Source organism: Leptinotarsa decemlineata, unplaced genomic scaffold, assembly GCF_025532065.1.
Source record: "Leptinotarsa decemlineata unplaced genomic scaffold, Ldec_3_MD MMD2_tig00078422_RagTag_RagTag, whole genome shotgun sequence".
Classification (NCBI taxonomy): Eukaryota; Metazoa; Arthropoda; class Insecta; order Coleoptera; family Chrysomelidae; genus Leptinotarsa; species Leptinotarsa decemlineata.
Genome location: NW_027412747.1, coordinates 6812481 through 6839824, shown reverse-complemented (window position 1 = coordinate 6839824; position 27344 = coordinate 6812481). Strand labels below are relative to the sequence as shown.

The following is a 27344-nucleotide window of genomic DNA, read 5'->3' as shown; positions in this document are numbered from 1 at the left end:
AAACGTGCCTTAGGTTCGGCAAATATACCTTCTATCTTAGAACCCACAGGCACTTGCAGTGATGATGGAAAACGACCAGATGGCATGACTCTCATTCCTTGGCGGAAAGGAAACCAGTTGCCTGGGATTTCACTTGCGTTGATACTTTGGCTCCTTGTCACGTTCCTTCGACTTCTGTATCCAGCGGTGCAGCAGCTTCATCAGCTGAATTGTCAAAAATACGAAAATGCAATTATTTGAAAGATAATTTCATTTTTTATGCAATAGGAATCGAAACATTTGGTACCTTAGGCCCTCAAGCATTGGAGATCATTTATGAAATCTTTCTTGATTCAAAAAAATAGCATTCTGATTCAAAGAGGAAATGCAGCTTCATGTTTAGGTACAATTCCTCAATCAAAAACCTTAAGTGAATTATCAATGTTTCCCATGAATAAAATATATCGGCATCTACCTATGATAGTACAGCCAATCCAATTCTATCCTCATCCCCAATCGAGCATTATCTGTCGCAAATCTCTTTCACCGATGCCGCTATCCCATTCTCATTTTTTCACGCAACGCAACGAATATGTACAGACAGTGCAAGAACTGGAGTTGTGCAGTGTGATGGAAGACTCGCAGCAAAACGGCCAACCTTTGACAGAAAAGGAAGTCGGAACCCTAAATTAGGCTCAGTTAAGCCCTCTGGCTGAGCCTTACAGTCCCCAAAAGAACTTATATTCAATTCAGTTTTGAGCGGTTCTACTTCGAAAGAAGATAGTAGTGGCAAACATAGTATCAACAGTTATAACAATAGATCGGTGATACATTCTTCACTCAAAATTACTGGGCTATAATGGTTGAAAAATTTTGGAAAGACCTGTTTCATGAACAGCGTAATCCAATATTTATCAAACACGGGATTGTTGCTGGGATACTTAAAAGAGGATACATACATGGAAGATATCAATACTGGTATTTCTAGTATGAAAGGTGTTTTATTCAAAGCGTTCGCAGAAGTTCTCAAGGAATTGTGGTCAGGAGATACATCTGATAAAGTAATTAACACAGTCTACTTCAAAATTCAGGTTCAAAGATTTGCCCCTCGATTCATGGGTTCTGCCCATCAAAACGTCCACGAATTCCTTCGATATCTTTTAGAAGGTTTACATGAGGATCTCAACAGAATTACTGAGAAATCTGAATCGATCTTAACGAAGATTGACGAAAAATTTAGCGACAGCAGAAAAGCACAAGAGTACTGGCTGAAATAGTTGAATATGAACAACTCTAAGATTGTAAACTATTCCGTTGGTCAATTAAAATCCACTATGAAGTGCACACACTGTGGACACTCATAAATAACCTTCGATCCTTTCTGGGATTTGTCTCTTCCCATACCACGAAGAACTGGCCAATTGAGTTTGTCACATTGCTTGGATTCCTTCACGAGAGAGGAAACTCTAGATGGAGATAAAAAACCAACGTGTTCGAGGTGCGAGCAAAGAAGAAAATGTACAAAGTCCTTATCAATCTATAAGTTTCACCGTATCTTAGTCATTCATTTGAAAAGATTCCAATGGAAAGATTCAGAGGCATATTGAATGTTTCTATTGACTTTCCTTCAGATGACTTAGATATGAGCAATCATGCAGCAGACAATGTGGCTCCTCGTCGTTATAATCTATATGCACTTTCAAATCACAGTGGGACTACTTACAACGGGCATCACACACCATATTGCAGACAACCATATAGTGACACATGGCATAAATACAATGATTCACACGTGTTCCCAATTTCGCCAAAATAACTTGTGAGCGATGAGGCATATGTCCTCTTTTATGAACAGGAGGAAACGAAGCAGCACCTTTGATGTGATTTTTTTTCTTCTTTCTTTTTTTTTATAATCTTAGTTCTCTGAATTGACCTGAATTTCATGATTGTTCCTAATTTCATTATTTATTGTAATACTTAGATTAGTAAAAAATGAAATATTTGATTTAATAAAAGAAAAAATAAAAATCAATAGGGAAAAATCAATGTTCTCGTCGCTCTTGGCAGACATTTGAATATTGACAGGCTTATACATGTGACCTCTAGATGTACATTACAATAGGAGAATGCATTCTATACTTTGTATAATGGAAGAAAACGTTAAACAGATCATAAATTCTGACAGTTCTTTTTGGCACATGTAAATAAATTCTCTCGAGAAGTTCCGGGTATGTAAACGCCAATATTTTTTTTTTCAATTTTCTATCTTCTTCTGCTCAAAAAGTATATAATATTCTTTATTAGAATTGTATAATTATAATTGCCAATGTGCATATTCGTTTTAGAAGCACAGAATCTCTGAAATTTATGTTGGACTCTTTCCAACCTGACACGGTGATTTGTATGAATTGATGACCATAATCGAGCCATATTTTGAGCAGGAGACTATTAACATATTTTTTTTCCAATCTGAAAATAGTTCCGACAGATAGCACGATGGCACGGCAATGGAAAACTCATTCCTCCTTTATAGCTGTCCATGAACAGATTCAAATTGGAAACAAAAGAGGAGTTAGGTTACTTTCTTCGAACTTGGATCCGATATGAAGATGATACATTTGCGATTTTTCACACAAAAAATCTTAGATAGAGAACTTTGTTTAAAATCTCAACCATTTTTGAATTTCTTGATGATGATGAGTAATCCGGATGTAGAATTTGATACCTAAAAAAATAACAGCACTTTTAGATATATTCCTGTTGTTCACAATACAAACTGCCAGGACTGAACTGTCTTGTCCATAGGCTTGTTACACGAGTGTAAAAAAATACGATGTTGTGAAAAATGTTATGAGTCAACGACTATTCTTGGAATATAGTAGAGGAGTTGATCATGAAATGTAAATTTAGGGAGAATCTTTGTGAATTTTCGACTTTTCTAAAAGACAATATTGCAGCGTTCATTGTCATTCTTTATGAACCAAGATACACTTACGAATCGGATCAAATTTCCAAAAAGTTGAAAGTAAAAGTGGCCTCCGTAATATTTGCTCACTACAAAAAATGTTTTGTTACTCTTCAAACAAGATGTTGTAGAATCGAAAGTACATAATATGTGAAATAATCTGTGAGTACTGTTACAGAAAATACATCGGTTAGACGAGGCGAGTTGTTGAAACTCATGTCAAAGAATACGTAGCAAATATTCGATTTCAAAAACCAGAAAAATTTGGTCTCGTTCAACTCGCCTTGAAAAACAGCGATTGAATGGATGAAAAAACTGTCTACAATTGTTGAGATCGTCACATAATCCAGATTTTTGTATGCTTTGGGAAGTCTGGAAATAGCAAAGTGTAGCACAAACACTATAACAGTAAACAAAGTTTCGATCCAAAGTAGTCCATTATTTATCTTTATATAAATTGTTGAAATAAGCGGGAACTTCCAGGCGAAAATTTACCAGAAATATTCAACCGAAATCATTAATGTGTGTCTGGAAGTGAAAGTGTACGCTATTAGATATACACAGAGATCCATGGGTAAAAGGCTAAATGAACATCGGAGAATCTATAGATTCTTCAACATTGTGTACATAATTTATTACTGAATCATCCTACCATTCGATATATTTGTTTTTGAAAACTTTTATAACCTTGTCTTACTAGTAACTCTCAATAGTATCAGTTTTTCATCAAAATCTGTAGCTATTTTTCAAATAATATTGTATTAGATCTTGCTTCAATTTTTCACGTAATCACATAAAAATTTGTCAAAATATTCAAAGTAATATTTTGTTAAAAAACTCTAAATCTTTCATCACCGATTTGAAAAATTTGTACCAATCAACACCAAATCATCAGTCAAAAATTCGTACAGCACATAATAATAATTTACTGAAATTGTGCTAATAATTGCAATTTATTGTAGACGAAATTCGAACAAATTATATGGGTAATTACTATATGCAATATGTAATGAATGAAAACCTATCTGTCACTTTTTGAAACAGGATGTTGGAATTATCACTAAACATTGTTTGGAGAAGTACAACTCCATTTCACAGTTAACCAAAATATGTTTCTGATTCATACATTTCGTCAATTTCATTTAGAAAATATAACAAAAATTGAATTCAAAAACTCAAATGTAACATCAATATATCTTGAAAAAGTGATTTGTCAAAAAGTTAAGGAATTACAGTTATAGTTAGGAAGTTGAAAAATGGTCAAGAATTTCAAAATTCAAAATACAAATCATTGATCTAATTTTTATTTTGAATGGAAAGTTTGAAAGATGACAAACGACAAAGAAAAATAATAACATAATAACATAATGTCTTTCTAGTTTGAGTAAGTAGTAAAATTTTCTAGGTTCAAACTATCGATTTTTCTCATTTCCAGATTTTCCTAATAGTTCAGTTAAGTCGATGGTAAAACCTCAGGAATAACTGTTTCTAGTATTGCCAGTCCTTATCAAAATGGGAATGGTATTCAAAATCCTGTTTACAGTCTAATATTTGAAAAAGAAATAATAATTAATGTAAATAATAATACGCAGCATATTTCAAAAGGTATATAAATTCGATACTCTCCTGAAAAGTATTCATGAAATATATCTATATAAAAAAGAAAATCGGGGAAAAATCATCACCGAATTGAGAGTTATCCCTGCTAGAGCAATTATATATGGTAACCCCACTTTAGCTTTTCTGCTGTAAGGTCTCACGTGTAGAGGTTCCTCGATGTCCTCACGAGTGTATTCTTCTGAAGTGATAGTAGTAGCGTCTTTTCCCTGAAAAATAATACTCTCAAATATTTATGATAATCTTCCCAGAGTTCCAATCTGCCTCTGATTTCCTGTCACAATAATCCTTCTACTAATATTTGAATAATTTATGCCAATAATGACTGAGTAGGGTCCTCAAAACTCAGATGAATTGTATCTACCTATGATGAAAAATTAATACTCTCAGTTATTTATGATAATATCCCAAGAGTTCCAATCTGCCTCTGATTTCCTGTCACAGGAATCCTTCTACTACTATTTGAATAATTTATGCCAATAATGACTGAGTAGGGTCCTCGAAACTGAATTTAACAATACATTAAGGGTGCAGATGAAGAATAGGTATCTATGTTCAAATACAAGGTATCAATATGAAAACAAAACGTACCAAATTACTTCCGAGGTTACTTCCTCAAGGTTGATCTTCGACTTGTTATTCAATAATCACATTTTATCAATCACACGCTGAGTTTATCAATCACACGTTTTGAGTTTTTGCCACAATTCAGTTCGTGGCCCAATTTTTAGAACCAGTGTTTTCATTGTTTCGAAATCTAGATATAAAAGAGCCCAGCCCCGTGGTCAAATTCATTTCCTTCAAATAAAAAAGCAAATTATTGGCTAAGCTACATGAAAAAATATAACTTTCCGGAACAGTGTATATTGTGAAATTTGAAATGATCTGTAGTACATTAACTGAACAACGAAGTTATACATTACTCAAAAAACATTTTCCTTTTCTAATTTGGTTCACTTAAATATCTTCGAACATAATCATTCTCAGAAACGAAAGGAATATCTAATTAGAACAACGGAAAACTTTCGAGACGAATGGGATATAGCACTAGTTCTCATAGAAGTCATACAAAATATAAAAGATCTGAAACTTCTTTGGTACTCACCTACGAAAACTACGGTAAGGTTTTCAAAACCCCATTTCTTCAGCATATTTGCTATATCGGTGTCATCATTCTTTCCAACAATTGTAGTGATATATGATATTAATTTTTGTCGTTTTTTTTGGAAAATATTGTTATGACTTCATTGTAAAGTTCACAGATTTTCATCATAAATTGTAGTACACAATAATTACAGTAGATTATACTATGGAATATATTATAATATTAAAACAATTCATTTCGTAAATTGCTGCTTATTGGCAAAACTGGAATGAAATGTTTTGATATATTGCATACGTTATTTCATGAATTACTACAATCATCAACTACAATTATATTTGAAATAACCTAATTTGAAAACTCAGTTTAAAAAAAAATGCTGTATCCAAAACAACAATTTGTGAACAATTACCGTGACATAATATTGTTTTAAAAATTCTAGTTAGATTTTTTCCGTGTTGTAGTATATATGATGGAATCGGCCAATACTTGATGGAAATCCATAATGTATTCGAAAAACACTGTTGTTTGTGTGAAGAAGAAGCCATTGTATGACAAAACACGTTTTACTTTTTTGTAAATCTGTTTAGTGAAAATATCACAATGAAGTGTTTTTTGAGTATTGTTTAAAAAAATCTGTTCAAAATATGTTTTTATGTTAACCAGCTGTCGCACCCCTACGAACGTCAACCCTTAGAAGTCGAAACTTGTGTGAGCTAAGGATTAACAAGTCTTACCTTTTAACGTGTGATTCCTAAAGCGGGTTGGACGATAGCAAGTGAAAATCTACCGTTCAGACTGGGGCTTGAACCACCGACCAACATGGCAGTGGGTTAGAGTGAGTGAACAAAGCACCCACGTCGAACCGCCTGGCTACCGACCGACCTGTTCTGGTGTTTGACAAATGTGGCTGTTTTGAATTCATTCTACACCAGAGGTTCCAGTTCTACCCTCCATTTCAGTTCGCAATGTTGTTGTAGGGGGATACATATACTCATTCAACAACGAAAATAATTGCAAGTGCAATGAAACTATAAAATATTTCAACTAACCTACAATTCAGTAAAAACTGCGCTTTCCGGCATTGTGACACCAACAGTTATGGTTTCTGTTGAACTGAAAAAAAAGTTACAATACTTCTTCATAGAGAGCATTTATTGCTTTGAGAATGCATGTTGCCTGTATATGTTGCCCCTTGATTCCGCTTTACTTAATATTTTCAATACTATTATTCGTCGTATCAGCTCCTTCTATGTTACGTCCAACTGACAATTTTATATTTTATAGTGGTTGTGAAAACTTTTTGGAGAAACAAATTATAAAACTGTATTTATCCCAGAAATGTTTTCAATGTGTTTATAAAACAGCTATAAATAGGAAAATGACACCGTTCTATAAAACATTATAGTCTTTATTAATATGTTGTAAGGACTTTCAGAAACACTACAAAACAGTTTTATAAACATTTCGGCATTTACTATAAACTATTGTAACACTATTCGTGAGGAATCTTATAAAACAATCGAAATACAATTCTATTACAGTTTTTTAGTAATTCCAAGTAAGCTTTATAAAATATAATGCAGGCTAAAACGATAACGAAAAAATAAATGTTCAAAATGTTTTTTCAAGGGCGCAAGAAGTAATTTTGTATTAGAAACTACGAAAATATAATAGATATGTCACCAATTGAAAACTAACAAATAGAAAGGTAAGGGCCATTTTAATAATCTCACTCTTGTACTTATAAAACTGTTAAAGACAATGTTTGTGCTTCATAGATTGATATTTCAACTGCAAATGAAATTTTATTGACAAATAGCTTATTATTAGTAAAATTTGAGCGCCCCACCCTTTTATTAGAATTTTTAGAAAAAATTATTAGTTATACAAAAATTCACTCTGCCGACGTATTACTTTTCTAGTCGTAAATTAACTGTGTTCTAAATGATATAACCTTATAATTTCTATGTACTTTTCACCTGTAAATATTACTATATGTGCAGTATTTCATAATTTCAACTCATCTATTGTCAGTATTCCGAATTGCTATAATTTTAAAATGGCGTCATTCTATAAAATAATGTGTTATCAATAGAAAGAGTTGAGACACATTCAGTTCCAGAGGTGATGGTATTGCGGCAGAGTCAGACTACTTTTAAAGCTATAGTTTGCTATGAAAATGAAGATAGGATTTCTCACGTATTGTTTATGTAAATATTATCTGTCCGGATCTTTTGGCTGAAAAGCTTCTTCCATGGATTATAAAGGCTGAATTTGGAAAAAGTTTTGAGCTAGTGATTTGAGTGTATATTAACATGGTGCTCCATTTAAATTGAAAGATTTCGATTATCAATAACCTTTTCCTGTTTCTAGCAAGAAGAAAATGAAGCACTAGGTTACGTGGGTCTCCGTCCAAAACGAAACACTTTTCCTAATTTTTTTCCAATGACCAATATTACACGACCTTATTAGGTATATAGTTATTGGGACGCAAATTATAAATCGCTACACAACCTCTGAAATCAATGTCAGCTGTTTATTTTTTATTATTTTGGAATTGTAGTAAACATACCATACTATGAAATAGTTGGGAAATTATCATTGAAGTGACAATATGGTTATGAAAACAAAATTGTGTTTGAAAGCATTCCAATAAAATAATTTCATTAAAGCTACAGGAATCAGTTGAAAAAAATCTTGAAATAGTTTAATAAAGAGCATAAAAACCTCACAAAACAGTTTAATTTTATGGGAAAATATTTTTTATAAGTTAATTGTGAAAACGTTCCTGTGATAATTTCGTGACTATTTCATAATAAATTTTCAATTTTATTTTATAAACGTTTCTATGACAAATTTATAAAACACTTTTATTGCTAACAACTGTGTTATGTTCACGGCTCGACTAATATAATCAATTAGCATTTTGAAAGTAATTATAAAATACCAACGAAATAAAACTGTTGCAGCACCATGAAAACAATTTTGCTGGTTAGGTGTCCTCTCCCATAGTCCTTTACAGAGTAGAAAACTCTAGATACACGAAAACATTATTGTAATTGGTAGAAATTGATTTTACGGAATAATGATACAACTTTAGAAGTTAACGTGTAGCCATTTTTCATACGATGAGTGAAATTTTCATATATTTTATCATCTTTGTCCTTTTTTGTTACAGCGATAGTAACAACCCTGACTTTCCCCTGTCAACCCGTCCGTGAGCTCTTCACACTCCTAGTCCCTTTCCACCGAAAAAGTCGCCCGCACCGTACCTTATTCGCCTTTATATCGTTCTTTCTCTAGAATTATCATCCTGAAGAATGGTGTTTATGTCTGAGAACTTCGGGACCTGAATTTATACTGGAAAATCCCCGAGAGGGATGCCGGCTTCATGTACTATAAAATGTTACATTAGTGTTCTAAATTATATGCACTTAAAAGTTTGTTTGTTATTGAAGCGACCAAGCGTCCTTTAACGGCTGTGCGCAAGGAGATATATCAAAAGGCTCGCTTAATTCTGTAATAAGTGTGATAATTAGCTAGCAGTATGTGACGCAAGATACACATTTATACCGAAAGTTATCAGACAATATCCTATCGGAAAACCTTTATTATGTGGTTATTACCCCTAGTTTGGCGCTAGAATCGTGTTTCGTCTATCAGTTGTTACATTATTTCATTGTTATAAGTGACGTATAGAGTTGATGAATATTTTTTGCGAATGTTTTCCCTGGAGTTGAATAGGTATTGATGTAGATTTCCAGGACTACCAAAGCACCCACACAGCACTAGATATTCATGGAATATTCCCTGTATATCATAAAACGAACGTATATATTCCAAATATTCATAGAATATTCTTGGAATATATACATACCTTTAGAATATTCATAGAATATGCTTGAATGAATATGGCAGGATTATTCCCGAAAGAATGTGCATAGAATGTCTATAAATGGATTATTCTCCCTTGAATATTCTAAGAATATTGTCGATCGAATATACCATATGGTATATTCTCAGAATATATCCCCACGGTATATTTTGGAATATTCTATACAATGGAATTTTGAATTATCTTATAATAACGTATTCAAATAATTCAATATTATTAAAAACAAAAATATTTGAAGATCTTAATCGAATGCATAACCTAATGTATATAACCCTGATAGTGTTAACCAGTTTTTGAACTCAACGCGAAGATTCTGGATGGACAGCAACTGTTGGAAACGACAAAAAAATTTGAATGGGCCAATAAATGAACCAATTGAATCAATAAATTGGTTAATTCTCACCCTATTTGTCTTTTTGTATTTGAAATTATTTAATTACAAAGCGAAAAATCCTGGAAACAGAGAAATGGGAAAGTGAAGAATTGGAGTAAACGTTTCTCATTGGTCAATTGAAGTGTAGCGCGCGACAGTCGAATAAGCTCTGTGAAAGCGGCCGTCCCTTAATGCTTGGTACATTTGCGTTAAATTCGACATTTGATTCAACATGGCGGTTGACGTGGCAGGTTCGCGTGTGTAATGCATGGTGTGTTGGTGTTATTATCAAAGTATAATTCTGTCACGTTCATTGTACCATTTATAATTTGGGGTTGTCCAATTTGCAGTACAGCGAATAGTTTGATTTTGGATCTTCAAACAGGAGAGTTGCATATATTCAGTCTTCAAGAAAAGTGAGTAAAATGCAATAGTATCGATAGTAAAGTCATGGTGATTAACCTACTATACCTCATTTTAGGTTCGAGGAGAGTTGGTGTGTGGGATTTGTTGGTTTGACTAAGTACATGTTTGAACAAGAGTGATTTCAGTTGTGTATCTTCAATAGAGAAAAGTAAGTGAATGACACATTCTTTTGTATCATTTGTTTTCATAATTTTTATCACTCGTTTTCAAGATAGTATCAATTTGCCCAAAAGGAAACAGAGTGGTACCTGGTACAGGCAGGTGCGCCAAGGAACTGAAAACGTAATGAGTACTTTTCAACAAGACAATGCAAGTTGCTCTCCAAGTCATAAAATGTTGTAAATGTTCATGAGTAACCTATGCGAAAAATATCTATTTGATTTTTATTCCAGTTTTATTGTGCCACTTTCAAATAGTGATAATGAACTTTAATGTACATTTTGTTCCAGGTATTACTATTGAAACACTGGCTGATGCATTGTTGGACAAATATAAGGAAAACTATTCTGGTGAGCAAAGTTTGGATAACTTTGAGTAAGTGAAATTCATTGAAGAACCCATCATACCACTCATTTCAAATACTTCATTTGTGCGTTTATTTTTTCAAGTGAGAAACCTAACCTAACATATTTCTTGATGTAATACACTTTTTCTTTTTCAATGAAATGATATATTTATTATTTTTTAATTAGTGCTGATGAATTCACAGAGTTGTTATTTTAGTATATTTTTTAGTATACATTTGTTTGAGAGTAGGAACATCCTAATTTGAATACATTTCTAATATTTGTAATATGACAGTATTCAGGAATATTTTATTCAGTGAATAAATATTTTGAATTAGATTTTTTATTTTTAATATTGGTTGAAACGTCAAATATTAGAGTGTATATTGTTTTTAAAATATATTTGTTTATGAATATTATGTGTTTCATTACTTGTGTGAATCTTGTATCAAAATGCAATATATACATGCCTAATAGCGGTTACTCGTCACATTCTTGGAATATTCCTAGAATATTCATAAAATATATTCAAAGAATATTCTATGGTGTTTCTCTATTGTATATTCCTACAATAAACTAAGAATATCCTGGATATTTCATGAATATTCCTCGGGTTCTATTCCTGGAATATTCTTAATAGAATATAACTTAGATAATCTAAGAATATTATGAGATATTCCAAGAATATTCCCAAGGAATATTCTTAAAATATATCAAAGGTTCGCCAGGAGCACTTCCAGGGAATATTCTCCAGAAGATATATATATCCATGGCCTATTCATAGCATAATACAATATCCTTAAATGTATATTCATGAAATATACCTGGAATATCTATTGCTATGTGGGCAATGCAACATTTGTGATAGTTTTTCGCCCGAGAGAGACGAATGTTTTCCCAAAAAAGAAGCTGAAGCGATTGTTACATCAGTATTCACTCTTCGAATCCCATAGAATCGACACAGGCTTCATTCGTATGATTGTACTGATCATCAATATGAAAAAAAAATCTTTCGCCACCCCGTAGCCCGTAGAAGATGCTTGCAATATACTCACACAGAAGTTTTTGTTCATTTGGATGAATAATAATGAGTTGACCTATTCTTTAGAAGATGGAGCTACTGTGTCCTCTTAATTTATACATTTAAAACTATTTTTTAAGAAGCTTTTTATAACAACTTCATCGGTGGAAAAAATTTTACTTTTTTTAACTGAGTAAACTACTTTTTAAGAATATCATGTTTTGCCAGTGCCATGCAAAACTTTAATATTAGTGAGTATTTGCTGAAATTTACGTCTTACTATTTTCTCAACTTGCTGGTCTTCTTTTGGGCAGGAAAAGCACATTCTGTTCTTTCAAATATTTATTAAACTGCCCAAAATTTTCAAATCAACACTAATGTTATAAGGACCTGATTCAATTCAAAAGTTCATTTTTTTCATATATTCTGTACTAGCGGTATGAACCTTTAATAATACATTCCTGAGATTTTTCGTTTTGGCTCAACCCAGCAACTCTGTCAATGTGACGCTGAAACTGGTAGAATTTCTTAACTAAGTATTTCTTTGTCGAGAGTTCCGTAGCACGAGAGTTTTTACATGGAAAAGGAGTCCACCAGGGATATTTTATGCATCTTGAGGGCAAATTACCCAGTTTATTCGACTTTTTCGAAGTGCTGCAGTGAGAGACGACGTGAAATTCTCTATAATCGTGATGATACCGATGTTACGTTTGGCCTGGGGCCACGTTATTTACATTCTGGAGTCTTATTGATTGAGTTATTTACCATTTTGTATTTGAATTGTAATTGAGTAAATACAATTTAGGTAGAATGAAACTCAGAATCAAATTATCGTGTTTAATCTTTTTTATAAAAATGTTTTTGCTGTATGGATCTCACAACTTGAGTTTCAATTCAGTTTTGGTATATTATGCGAAATAAGAAATGAAACTTCATATTTTTTTGTAACACTTGTATTCGTAACAGAAGTAATTGCAGTTTATTTCTGAACACCACTGTAGGAAATAACAGATGTACTTAACTTTGAAAACCCGTGAATAAACTAGATCGATTTTATCATTTAGTAGGTTACATTACACAATGCTCATGCTTTCTGAAGATCCCAAATGATTGTCTTTCCAACCCTTGCTTGCATAGTGCAAAATTTCTGTATCGTTCAGATTCGGGAACTTGTGATTGCATTCCTAGGGATGGTTTGAAAATTTATAATAATTTCTACCTAGCCTGAAGGACCTTTCACGTTCAGCTTATCGGCCACATTGTCCCACATAAACACTATCACACTCAGGAAACTTACATTGAAAAAAAAATGAGATAATCTGGCAAGTGGTCTGAATGCCACTTCCACATAGTTTTTTTTTTAAACCCGAAATTGTCTCTTTTATCAAAATATGTTAGAGCTACAAATTTCTTGATTTCTGATTGTTTGATCTAGGGGTATATTAATTTGTACGTGAATTTGAGAATTTGTTTTCTAAATAACTTCTGGATTGTGTCTGCATTGGAAGCATTATAATGTCCTATCTGTATAATTATTTCCATTTCCCTATCTAGATTGTTAGCGGATGAAGGTAACGGAATGATATGTACAAGAATAAATTGTAGGTTTCTAATTTATCAAATCATCTAAAGGAACAATTCTTTCAGGCTAGTCTCAACGCCCTATACTGTAGGTTAATGTACTGACACTCAGAAAACAACTACTCCCCTGGCTAATATCACAAAGTTGTTTTCTGATGGGTGTCAGTAGAATAACCTACAGTGTAGAGAGTTGGGACTGGCATGAAAGAATTGTTCCTTTAGATGATTTGATTTATAGCCAGTCTTCAAGTATGCCTACATGTGAAAAGTTTATTTTCCTTATACGAGAAATTGGATAAATTTCGGATATGCGGTTGGTTACTTTGTTCACAGGTAGATGGGTCGATGACAAACCTGTTTATTGGCCGCTTTAACCTAATTCCAGAAACGGTACTCTTAAGGAATTCGATTTTTAAATATCGGAAATCATCACTTTATGCTGATGATATATACTACCTTGTACTGACGAGTTGCCAAAAAGCCCGAAATTGGTCTGCAAATGTGTTCCTTTGATTGAAAATCTATTGCGGCAGTTGTATCGCCAACAGTGTGGGGAGTTGAGACTGTCCAGAACGAATTGTTCCTTTCGATGACTTGATTTATAGCCAGTCTTCGAGTATGCCCTCTTACTATATGTGAATTGCTAATTTATGACTTCGGGATGGAAAGAATCACTCGGTGTTATAATGTCTGTAGGTACCTACAGCTCGTATTTCTGAATACACTGAAATCAAATCTATTATGATTATGTGTCAGGTCTGATAAATTATTCTGTTTCGAGTTTAAACTATATTTTTCTGTTGAAATTATTCATAAATGTCATAAATTGGTTCTGCTGTCGTGTAGTACCTTCGAGACAGGCGAAACTATCATCTACATCTGTACCAAAAATGAATATGTTTTTTAATTTACTATATTGGTCTCCAAGTGCTCCTCCTTGGTTAACCTGAATCTTGTTTATGAAATTTGATGTTGAAATGTACTAATATCGATTTATCAGTTTTGGAATATTTAAACCTTTGAAAAATGATGCTCTCAATAATAAATTATCTTTGTTGTTCTCTCGAGGTGAAAGAACAACAAAGAACAACAATTTTTTCATTTACCTACTCTAGTATTCAAGTGACTCACTTTTTCTTAATAAACTCTCAATGATAGAATTCAAACAAGAAGGGGTACTGAATTAATTTCTATTGTCTTTTATTTTAAATAGTTTCAAATCAATATCAGCACTTTCCGGCATCTTTAACCATTGACTATTTTTCATACCATGAGAAATATGATCATTGGGACCAAGAATCGTTTTTCCTAAATAGACACAATGAGCTGAATAATACAACCAAATGCATTTGTTCAGTCTAACTCTTTTCTATAATACCGAAAATTGGTATAATCTTCTTCGATAGCAACCTCCATTATTTTGCAATCAATAATTTTGGCTGAGAGAAACAGCAAACAATGATTATTATACGTAATTTTGATGGTAAGACTGAAAATGTGAGGAGTGGAAGGATCCTCGTTCTTTATCACCATGTAGGTGCTGTAAGATGTACTACGTATCATCACTGACATTTTTTTGAATTTGATAAGGCCCTTCAAACAGTGATTTTTTTTTTACTTCAGCCCGAAGAACAGAAGAGCTATTATAAGTATTCAATGATACGAGATCATCAACTTCAAAACAAACTCCTGACCTGCCTGGATTAGCAGCAGAAAGACGGGCAGTCTTTCCTTTGAGCGTAGACGCGACAAAAATTTGCTTATTTCCATAAGAAGATTCAATTGCAGATAAACAAAGGAAATTTTTGGGTAGTGGACGGAATATTTTGATGCATACCTTACGTGCAACTAGTATAAAATATGAAAATTGTGACCGTATTTATAATACCTAATGAAACGAATTCATTAACAGTAGATAATATTACCGAACACTCACTAGTATTTTTCTAGACCACTATTCTTGAGTTTATATCTCTATGGTGTAATCATTTGAACATCTTCCTGTGTGGAATATTATGACACAAGCACTTGATCTGAGGCACTCTTGATTATTCATACAGTAAAGACCGACCAAGCGTCTTCAATTCAATCAGGTTGGATCCCAGCTCCCTTACCCTTTCAGTTGGTATACAGTAAATAGATCCAACGTACTTCGGTATAACTTTCATATAGGCGAACAAGCTCACACCAATGTTTCCATTTAAAAAATATTCTTGTGTACAAAGTTGTGTCAATCTCATAATCTCTGAACGCGACCAGAGATTTTGACAAAACAGAAGCGGAGCGGTAAAAACATCAGGGTTTCTATGCATCCTTCTTGAAAGTCTGAACTGTTAACGTTGTATTACAAAATCTGATCTTGAACCATCTCAACTAGTATGAACGACTTTGATTTGATAATTTATCGGAATATGCTGATTACAGAGATATAGAAGATGCTTTAGAGAAATTTCAAACTGATCCCATCTAGTTTTAAAGTTGTAAGTTCGTGTGTAGTTGCAGATTTTCATTACGATTTTATGCAAAACAAAGTAGGTACTCATGAAATTACAGTATCAAAACATTTCGTAGATATTGTCTTCTTTCATACAATATTGTCCACTTGTCAAAGTACTCAGTAATATAAGCTGATGGTCAATAAATCTTTTCCTTTCAAAGACATTTTCATTGTGTTATTGTTTTTTTGAAAGTATTCGAATTAAATAAAAAGCGACCATATGAATAGACACTTGATTGAACAAAAAATATAATAACTAAAACTCAACATAAATCATATTGAGGGTTTTACCCAACATAGTGGACACTGATAAATTGGTAAAGGCTTTCGCGGCCGAGATTTCCAGTGTAATGATTTTCATTCAGATTTAAAGGCCGCCGTAGTTTGGAACTGTATCCTAACGTTTCACCAGCATGAGTGTCTCGGTTCTTCAGATGTTTATTCATCTTGATGATTCACCGATGACTGGTGTTGATGCGTTGCTATTGGCCTAAGTGTTATTACTTGTTGATGACGTGAAATTGCATTGCACTGTTGCCACCTTAGCATCTTTTAGTATGGTATTCCAAATCCGGTTAAGCGTTACCGTCTTCTCCTTTCTGTTGTAGTTTACCGTAAGTTTATGGATTTCTATGGCTTCCCGTACATGCCGATTGTGGTATCCATGATCGATGGCATGTAGTTTCACATCTTCAAACAATATCGTGTGATCTCCTTCAGTGAGCGTGTGTTCCTCTACTGCCGATTTTTCTATTTGACCTAATCTAAAGTTTCTCCGATGTTCATTCTGCTTTGTACCCATGGATCCTTTGATATAAACTTTTTCGCAAGTGCATGGTATACGATATACCCCCGCAGCTGATAGTGGAGAAAAGTTTATTTCGGTACCACCAAAACATTCGTGGGTACAAGGCTGAATGAACATCGGGGAAACTGTAGATTAGGTCAAATAGAAAAATCGACATTTGCGGAACACGCGCTTAGTAAAGAAGATCATACGATACTGTTTGAAGATGTGAAACTACTTGTCCCGATGAATACCACAGTCGGCTTATACGGAAAGCCATAGAAATCCATATACATACAGAAAACTACAACAGAAAAGAGGAGGCGGTAACGCTGAACCGGATTAAGAATCCCATACTAAAAGATGCTAAGGTGGCAACAATGCAATGCAATATCACGTCATCAACAGGTAATATGAATTCGGCCAATAGCAACGCATCAACAAGAAAGACGGGCTATCTGAGTCAACATAAATACAAGCTACGAACTAGAAATCATCAGTCATCGGTGAATCATCAAGATAAATGAACCTCTGAAGAAGCGAGCCACTCGTGCTGGCGAAACGTCAGCATGCAGTTCCAACTAAGACGGCCTTCAAACTCGAATGAAGATCCTAACACTGATAGTGGACACTGTAATAAAAATATTTCTGAACAATAAATGCAATTTCACTGCATCACAAATTATTTTCAAGAATAATGGTTCAAAGTGCTGATTTTCGTAGAGTTGTGCCTCATTATTACTTAAAAATGTTATTTATGAATCTGACGGTCTATATGAGAACCACAAATAATAATGTTCAGTTCCTTCGTTAGTTCCTTCAAAGCTTTTTCATGACGAGTTAATCTTGACGTGACTTTTCTAGTATTTACCATGAGGAAGTTTACAGAAATTTTTTGTTTGACTTTTATGCTCCAGTATGTCATGTTTCTCACTAATATTCACTCAATAATTGTAAATGAGTACTTCTGTGATCATTTGGACTAGTGGAAAACGTATAGTGGAGTTGGGCAAGATTTTCATTGGATTTTTTTTCTGTAACTGCATCGTTTGAAAATAATATTTTTGGAAGTGATGGACAAACGAGAAAGAAAGTGAGTACTACTTTTTATTGGATTCAAGCATAGCGATCCTGAAGAAATTACAAAATCAATTAGGCTCTTATATAATTTGTGAGCACAGGAACCGACTATCACTATACAATGAATTCGGAGATATAATAATATCATAGGTATACACAACGGATGTAAAAATGAGACTAGACAATTAATTCAAACAAACTCAAGGTTATAAACCGATTAAAAACGCTTTCCGTCGTTATCTTCTCAATCAAAACTATGGTGTATCAGGAACAATAGAAACTCACAATAGAGGACACTAATGTTAGGAATTCATTTTCTCTTCATTGATTTCGCAATAGAACTAGAATTGTCAAGAACGTTATTAACACGCCTTTATTAGCTTCACTTGTATATTTGTTTGTTTGTAACCGACTACTTTGGACTCGATTTTGACTAACTTTGAACCGACAGATTCATTTCAAACTTTGTACACGTAGGTATCAATAATTGGTTACAAAATAATTTACGGAAAAATAGAACCAGATTTGTGAGAAGGTGATTCCAAAAAAGAAAAGTGCTATAGTCTGAGGAAACCAAATTACTAATGGAACAACGATATTGTACCACTACGAAAACAGTGTCATCAGAAAAGGAGAGAATATACGAGAAACGTTAGAAGATTAACGCTCATGGAAAACCAAATCCACTGGGATCACTATATGGAAAGCAAAAGAATACTAAGGAATGCTATCAAGAAATCAAAAAGGAGCTGCTGGAAAAAACTATGTGAAGAAGTAGATAGAGACATTTTGGGCGATGGGTATAAGATAGCGATAAAGGGGATGCTAGGATTTCCTCCCAAACTGAATTTGAATATTGATAAAATGAAGGAAGTAACAGACCACTTGTTTCCCATCCATGAGGAAGTCCGGTTCACTTGTTATAAAAACGAGAGTTTCAATAATTTCACGAACGAAGATCTGATTAATGCTTTCATGAAACTGAAAACCAACAAGGCCCCTGGACCAGCAAATATCCCACCAGAAATAATTGAAGTAGTGGCCCTACAAAACCCAAATCATACCCTATCTTTCTACAATGAGCTAGCGAGGTAAGAAAACTTTCCAATTGAATGGAAGAAAGATGAGCTTGTGCTCTTGAGAAAAGGCAACAAACCCCTAGATAATCATTCGTCATATAGAACAATATGCTTACTTGATTCGGAAGGTAAACTATATGAGCAACTCCTGCTTACACGTCTCAATGAAGTACTAATAATACGTACTATCAGATCAGCAGTTTGGATTTCGAAAAGGAAGACAAACTGTAGACGCGATCAATATGGTAATAAATGCTGCACAAGGAGCCGCCGTTCAACAAAAACTATGTGCTTTAATCACTCTAGACGTAAAAAATGCCTTCAATAGTGTACCGTGGCAGGTGATTCTGGTGTCACTTAGAAGTAGGGGAATCAACGAGAGCGTGATTACCATAATGGCATCCTATCTATCAGAAAGAAAATAGAGATCCTTCTGGACACAAAGGAAGGAGCAAAAGTTGTTAGCATCAATAGCGGCGTTCCTCAGGGCTCAGTTCTTAGTCCTACTTCATGGAATATATCATACAATGATATATTTTCAATAAAAATGCTCGAAGGAGCCTCCTTGGTCGGCTTTGCTGATGATGTGGCGATAATCGTTGCAGAAAAAAGATTATAGAACTTTTAATAAACACAGCACTGGCAAAGCACTGTTGATGGATGGAAAGTAGACTTCTTAGTTCAGCTTCAGAAATACCGAAGCAGTATTGCTCACTGAAAAGAGAAAACTGAGACTAATAACTTTTGATCTGCAAGACACAGATATAGTACTGAGCAAAGCTGTTAAGTATCTTTGGGTATGGCTTGACACGAAGCTCGCCTTTGCCGAACACGTAACTCAAAGTATTCTCAAGGCAGAAAAAACAGTTTTTGCGCTGGCAAATCTGATGCCCAATGTTGGGGTTCTTAGGTCTTCCAAGAAGAAGATTTTGTTTGGAGTAGTACACTCCCAGATTTTGTATGGTTTACCATCATGGCACACAGTAAAGCAAAACAAAAAATTTATCCAAAAACTCACAAAAGAAATTAACAATTAGAATATGTAGTGCATATAGAACTATATCTGCAGAAGTATCATATTTTATTGCTGAAATTCCACCAATAGAGCTCCAAGTCATTGAGAGAAAAGAGCAATATGCAGGCATTTCCAAGGGAATTCCTTGAGAAAATTTGATGAATAACTGGCAACGAAAATGGGATAGCTGTCAATACGGTAGATGGATACACCGGTTGATACCTGCAATAGAGAGTTTGTTGAATCGAACCTACGGAGAAGTAGACTATCACCCCACACAGGCACTGTTGGAGCACGGTTGTTTCTGTACGTACTTATATAATCGCAGAATAGCAGAATCTCCAAATTGTCTTTACTGCAATGCAAACGACGACGTAGAAAACACCCTTTTTTTTCTGTATAAGATGGAAAAATCCGAGACTTCTGTATGCACGTGAAACAAACACAATATTCAGTGCCAGTGGAAAGTCTCTTACGTGGAGAAGAGACTTGGAACAAAACCTGTAGGATGATAGGAGAATAACGAAACTAAGGAAAGAGAGAGCAGGTGACGAGAAACTCGTGTAAAAAGCTCAAAAAAACTTGAGATCAGTCGGAGCACAAATCGATGACTAAATGTGATAGTTAGCTGCCAAAAGTTCATGTTAATAACTGTGATATTTTCTTTAAATGTTTATGTAAGCGTCGTATAGTTCTTAAATTTAGTTTTCAAGTGTTTCACACAAACACTGTCCAGGGCATATGTATCGAAGTAAAGCGAGAGCGGTTTCCGGTACGTATTGCTGAACAACGGGGGAGGAGGAGAATTAGTCGTTAGGAATCCGGCACAGAGTCTATGAAGATTTCCCCTCCTCTTAAAAAAAAGATAGACCTCATGGAACTGTGCATACAAAATAGTGAGGAAAATTATCGAGACAAAGAAGAGGGAAAGTAGAAATTGAAGTATCTAGTTACTATACATTTTTTTTTGTTTGTTTTTCCGATCTTTGGATATATCACGGGTTAAGTACTGAAGTAATGCGAGAGCGGTTTCCGGTACTTGGCAAAGAGAATAGGAGGAGGGGTTTTAAGATTGGATACGTCAACTAATATTTTGATCTGACACATATAAAAGGTACTATAAATAGTACCTTGTTTACGCAGTTTACGTATCTGCGTTTACGCAGCTATTTTTATCAAGTACTTTCTTGGTTTTTCTCATTTTGTCTTCAATCGAGGACCGCCTGCCCGGTACTGACGATGCCCAATAGGCTGAAACAGCTGTCTACCGGTGGCTCTTGAATTGAAATCAATATGGGAATGATCAGAATGGTACTTATTTATTTATCTTTTGATTTTCATGTAATTATTTTTCAGCAGCTTGACTGCATTAATCTTTGTCGATTTCATATCATTTCTAGAAACATGTGGATTCGTTTTTCGATGACATTCCGGGTTACCTTCCCAAATTTCTGCCACCGCAGTTGTCGGTTGATTGGTCAAACCACCAACACTGACATAAGAACTTGGCAAGTTGACTTGTGAATCACACCAAAGGTAGTTCCACTTATGTCTCGCTTGCGTTTACGCAGTTATTTCTATTAAGTACTTTTCATGGTTTTTCACATTTGTCTTTATCAGTCCAAAGGGTAAGGGAGCCAGGCTCCAACCTGTCTGAAATCAAGATAACCTTCCATCACATTTGTCTTCAATCGAGGACCGCCTGCGCAGTACTGACGATGCCCAATAGGCTGAAACAGCTGTCTACGGGTGGTTCTTATATATATATATATATATATATATATATATATATATATATATATATATATATATATATATATATATATATATATATATATATATATATATATATATATATATATATATATATATATATATATATATATGAACGTGTCATCCTGTGTATCCTTTTATACGGTCCGAACGCCTGAATACAGTACCTGATGTAATCCAAATACAGGCAAGTTTACCTAAAGTGCCATTTGACGATAAAAATGATTTGAGTTTTTGTTTAAAGGCAATTGGTGGCACTGTCTTTATACTGTTTGGCACTATATTAGAAATACTCGTTCCAACAAACACAGGAGACTTTTCATATTTTGTATAGACATATTTTCGATTTGTCAGCATATCGTTTTCCTAGTATTATAATTATGTACTTCCGATCATTGGTCAAGATGTCTTATATTCTCATGAATGTATGTCAAGAGTTTCAGAATGAACATGCTTGCCACAGTTGATATTTTATTCTCTTGAAATATTCCCCTACATGACGTTCTGTAATCAAGGTTGAAAATTAACCTCAATAGTGCCTTTTGTTTCACAAATATTTTGCTAACCCTCATTCAGCAATGTTACAACATACTATGGAGTGAAATTTTTGAAAGTTTGTGATGTTATTTAAGCGTGTTTTTTCAGTTTTTCGAACTATTATTTATTTATCCACTAATTCCAAGCGTGGCGAGTTTTCACGATCACTTGAGCATTTTAAGCGAATCCCAGTACGCTATGGATAACAATTTTTGAAGCATTTTCACTGAAGCGAATTCAGGAGCCGATATCAACTTTGAAATGCTAATTGATGTGATCGATTCCCAAGACAGAAAATACTTTGTAGAGTAGATTAGAGTGAAGTCCTTCATTGACGGTTCGAAGGAAATCAAGACGCTAGGTAGACATCTCACTAAACGCTGCATCGTCGAAAGCTGCTCTAGAGTTTCGAATTGTGATGAATATTTCGAAAGCAGTGAAAACTAAGCTGGTAGAAGTGATGAGTCGACTTCAAGTCGAGATTAGAATAAGTACCTGAGGAAAACGTTATTGCAATTATTGTACTGCCTGTCATAGAGAGATAATGCAATCTCATCCAGTTTCAGTGAAAACGATTCTAGAATTTATATTCCCTTATACAAACCGTTTAAAAACACTATCCGTCGTTTTATTCTTAACCAAACATCTGGTGTAGCAGGAAAAACGGCAGTTTCCAAGAGAGACGCCGCACTAAATCACAGCACGTCAGGAATCCATTTTTCTTTTCATTAAATCTGCGATACAACTGGAATTGTAAAGGGTGTTAGTTACCCACTAATTTAAAGCGGGACGAGAGCTTTCACGACCACTTGAGCATTCCCAGACGGATCTCATTCATCTCATTCACAACGAAGGGTTTTCTCGTCGTTGACAAAATTGAGAACAGGCACTCCAGTGTTTCGTTGGGTGTTTTTCTAGTTATCTCCAGAGAGGAATTTCTAGGCGATGGATATTTCTGTGGATATTTTGTTCACCTGTCAGAAGAGACCTCTACTCAAATATATTTGTGTGGAAAGTGTTTCGATATGCTATGTTAATATTTATCAACACTCAAAATCGAGGATTATCCGAATACAGAAATCAACTGTGAAAATGACCAGATGTGGACATTTCCTCGAAGTCAGGCGTTTTTCTAGTTATCTATGGAGAGGCATTTGTAAGTGATATATAGATAAGGATATTTTTTTCACATGTGAGAAGAGACCCCAAAATTTAGATTTGATTCAGAGTATTTTTCTACTCGAATATGTTTGTGTGTGAACTTTTTCAAAATGCTATGGGAATATTTATCAACAGTCAAAATAAAGGATTATCCGAATACAAAAATCAACTGTGAAGAAGAACAGATGACAAAATTGCCTCGAAGTGATGATTTTTAATTTTCAATTTTATAGAAAGTAAGTCTGTAGCCGTATCTGGATTGAAATGTTTATCGAAAAATTTTGATAGAATTCATGGTATTCCGTATGTCTTGTTTTTCTTTCGAATCAGATACCCAAATCTTAACTGCCACTTCAACAAGACGTTGATGATAATGATAATAATGATAATATAATTCATTGACAGGAGGAAGATATTAATACACATGAAGTTACGTGGTTTTATATCCCTATGAAGTCCTGACAAAATTAAGTTCGAGGTGTCAGTCTCTGGTTTGAAGCATAATTTCTTTTTTATGTGCTGGATAAATATATAGTACGGAAATTTCACAACAAATATTTCAATTACATTGAACATCTTTTCAAAAAGTTATTTATAATACAGTAATATCTCCACCTCATCAGTGATCCGTTCTATTTTTTTTATCTCTTCTATGATTTCTTTTTTGATAGATTACTCTTAACCTCATTAACCGTAAAACATTCAGAATATTTCCGTTTATTCACAATAAATCATGATTTACTTGAAGAAATGTGAACCTGATATTTATAAACAGTGTATCATGTATTTCATTATCACTGAATATGATTAATTTTGTCAATAATGTAAATATGATGCACTGTTTGGAACCTTTGGTGTAGTAATGAATATTACTGGAGTTTTTTCTCAACACCAAATCGTTATTTTTAACACCTCGACACGTGTTTCGATCACCAAGTGATCGTTTAAATCTTCATCTTTGAAGATAATCACTTAGTGATCGAAACACCAAATCGTTATTTTTAACACTGGAAAAAACTCCAGTAATATTTAATAATGTAAATTGAAAAAAAAAGGTGAGGAAATCTTTGAATGTCGTCGAGCATTATATCAGTTCTTGATCTTCATCATGCCAAAATAGTATGGTATTGTTTACGAAGCTAGGAAAGATATTCCACCTGATGGCGCGGTTCATATAAAGAGAAACAGATTGAGAATCAGGACTGTATTCCAAGGAAGATATGTTTCATAGAATTCAATTTGTATGATACCTATAGTTCTTTCAAATTATTTTTCATTCTCTAAATATAACTGAATCTAATTCAAATATAAAATTATTTCATATTTTTTTGTTTCCTTTCACCGAATTTTGAAGATTACATCAATTAGTCTATAGTTTTGGGTATTGATCCAAGTTCCGGACTTTTTTTCAGTATTATTGAATGAATAGCGCCTGGTTCTGGTGACTTATATAGTTTTTTATATGGCGAATTACAGCTCAGTTACACTTCTTCAATCTAGGACTGTCTCTGTCACTTACCAATCCTTCCTGGATGCCCTTTTGCAAACCTCCCCTATCAAAGTTTTGCTTCTGTTTGGTATGCTTCCCAGTATTTGTTTCTAGGTCACTTATTGGCACCTATATCTTGGGTGTGTTCGACCTCCACGCATTGCTTTTTCTTCAAATCACTCTTGGATTTTCTCAAGGCTTTGTTATTTTCAGTGGCTAACTTTTCTGCTTTCCCTAAGGCTCAGTAGTATGTTGTCTCATGCGTACCTGAACTTCATTCTATCAGGAAATATTCTTGCTTTCACCGTGTATAATCAGAGTTCTTAAATGAGGGCAACATCAAACTTAGTCATAACCTCTTTAAGGACCGCCGAAACCCCCTTAGTAGGTTTGCTCAAACTTCTTTCAACATCAATGCTGATGTTGAACTCCTACAGTACCAGGAAGGTGACAATTAACAGTAGAGTTTGAGCATACTACCCACCAAAGCCCTGAAGGGTCTTTATTCAGTGCCTGGTGAGGAAGAGCCACTTTTTCAGTCCCAAGTAAGGATTCTGCTCACTAAGACGTGTTCTAACTGTCCACTCCTCAACTTTTTGACTCAATATGAGTTTCCACCACATTAAGTCCGCCTCTCGATATTTATCCAGGGCTCGGACCCTGTTCCTGGAATATTTTAATTTTACTTCATCAGATCATGTTATCCTTAAGATTCCTGCGCTGAAGAAAGTTTATTCGAACTGAAGTTCAATTCACTCCTGAGTCAGGTCATCTTGTTTCTGACTCAGAGTGATCTCCGGGTTTATTTTCTGTGCTTCTGTATCATTAATACGATAATAAATTATATACTTTGTGAAAATGCATTCCTAATATCACATGGGGATGAAATACGAGAAAATTTACAATTTCAAAATTATGATTGATTTCAACTGGTTTGTAATCAATTCTCTTGGTAACCAACTGCTTACTCAATGCATGATAACAAATCATTTTATTTTGCCAATAACTGTGAAATTTAAACTTTTTGTATTTATTCAATGAGTTATCAGCGTAAAACTCTGTCTTATCGAAGTACTTATAGTACAACCGAAAATAAATACTCAATAACTTGGAGCTATTGAATTTGACATCTCAATATTCTCCATACACCTGGAAATTTACTAGTACGTACTTATTCTTCAGTTTACGGCCTCAGTTGCCAATGCTTCCCGACTAAACTTCCAACTAGTGACAGAAAGAAAAATGACGAACTCTCTGACAAAAGTAAAACTTTTTATAGCCAATTTCGTTTCTAACGTGCTAATAACAAACTTCTGTTAATTTCAGGTGGCATGCCGGAGAATGGGGCCCCTGTTCCGCCAGCTGTGGAGGTGGATCAAAACTCCGACAAGTCCATTGCGTAGAAGAAACAAACAACACCAAATTACGGGTGAGTTAATGAAGAGAGCGATTTATTAGATACGCAACAGCGGCCTCTGTTTTGACAAAATTCCGCTTGTTTACTTTTGATTAGGGATTCTGTATTCTTTGAACGCGTCGCTTTACGTAATGGGAAAGTTTGAGACGATGAAATTTGGGACAAGGGAAACAACCGCGATGTTTGAGTTTTCATTGCGACGTTTCTGAGGTGGAAGCAGAACCATTTCCAGAACAAAAAGGCACTTCCTCCAGAGGCAGACAACCGTCTGCTACAGTGTTAATTGAGCTCATGGGCATTTCTAACTTTGAAATTTGGGATGTAAGGATGGAAACAGTATTGTTATTATTATTATATTCCGGAAAGAGATTTTCTGCTCAATTTTTTCATTCAAAGCGCTGATATATTTTCTCTTTCCGTTCCAGAAAAACATGAAGTATGTCTCTTACTGACAAAAACTTTGAGGTCTGTTAACACCAATATTTTTCTCAATCAAATAGTAGTTATGCTAGCGTATGTTACAATACGATATCTTGTAGAACTGTCTTCATTGGATATCAACTATTTTACCATCCCAAGACGGTTTCAGAATGTTACCATTCTTTCCAAAATCATTCCGTTCATATTTTTTTTATGTCTTCCTACTCTGGAAATTCCTATCGCTGTTGTAAATATTCTAATACTTTTCATTATATGATTATTCGAGTATGATAAATGTGAAAATGGTGCATCAAATCTATTATAATACATTCAGAAAGATGTATTCGGAAAAGTTTATTTTGTTAATCAATACATAGAGAAAATGATGTTATTTCCCTTCCAAAGTCTCCAAACGTGATCCGAATTGATCTACATATATATATATATATATATATATATATATATATATATATATATATATATATATATATATATATATATATAAATCGATTTAATTCGTGAGGTTGCAGTCAATAGCTGGGCTGTTACAAAGAAAAATCTTTGTTATATGTCAAGCTTTCGGTATATTTCACACCTTCGTCAGGACAACTACAATAATAA

At 34.1% G+C, this 27344-nt stretch overlaps 1 protein-coding gene and 1 pseudogene across 6 annotated transcripts in view; both read left to right on the top strand.

Annotated features, from left to right (window-relative positions):
- nolo (ADAMTS-like no long nerve cord) overlaps positions 1-27344 on the top strand; it is an 875808-nt gene that overhangs the window by 789422 nt on the left and 59042 nt on the right. For all 6 annotated transcript variants that reach the window (XM_074186241.1, XM_074186240.1, XM_074186239.1 and 3 more), the window contains one exon: positions 26213-26315. In XM_074186241.1, coding sequence (XP_074042342.1) covers positions 26213-26315 — 103 coding nt within the window. The remainder of the gene's footprint in view (positions 1-26212; positions 26316-27344) is intronic.
- LOC141487358 (ubiquitin carboxyl-terminal hydrolase 2 pseudogene) lies at positions 840-1858 on the top strand (annotated as a pseudogene).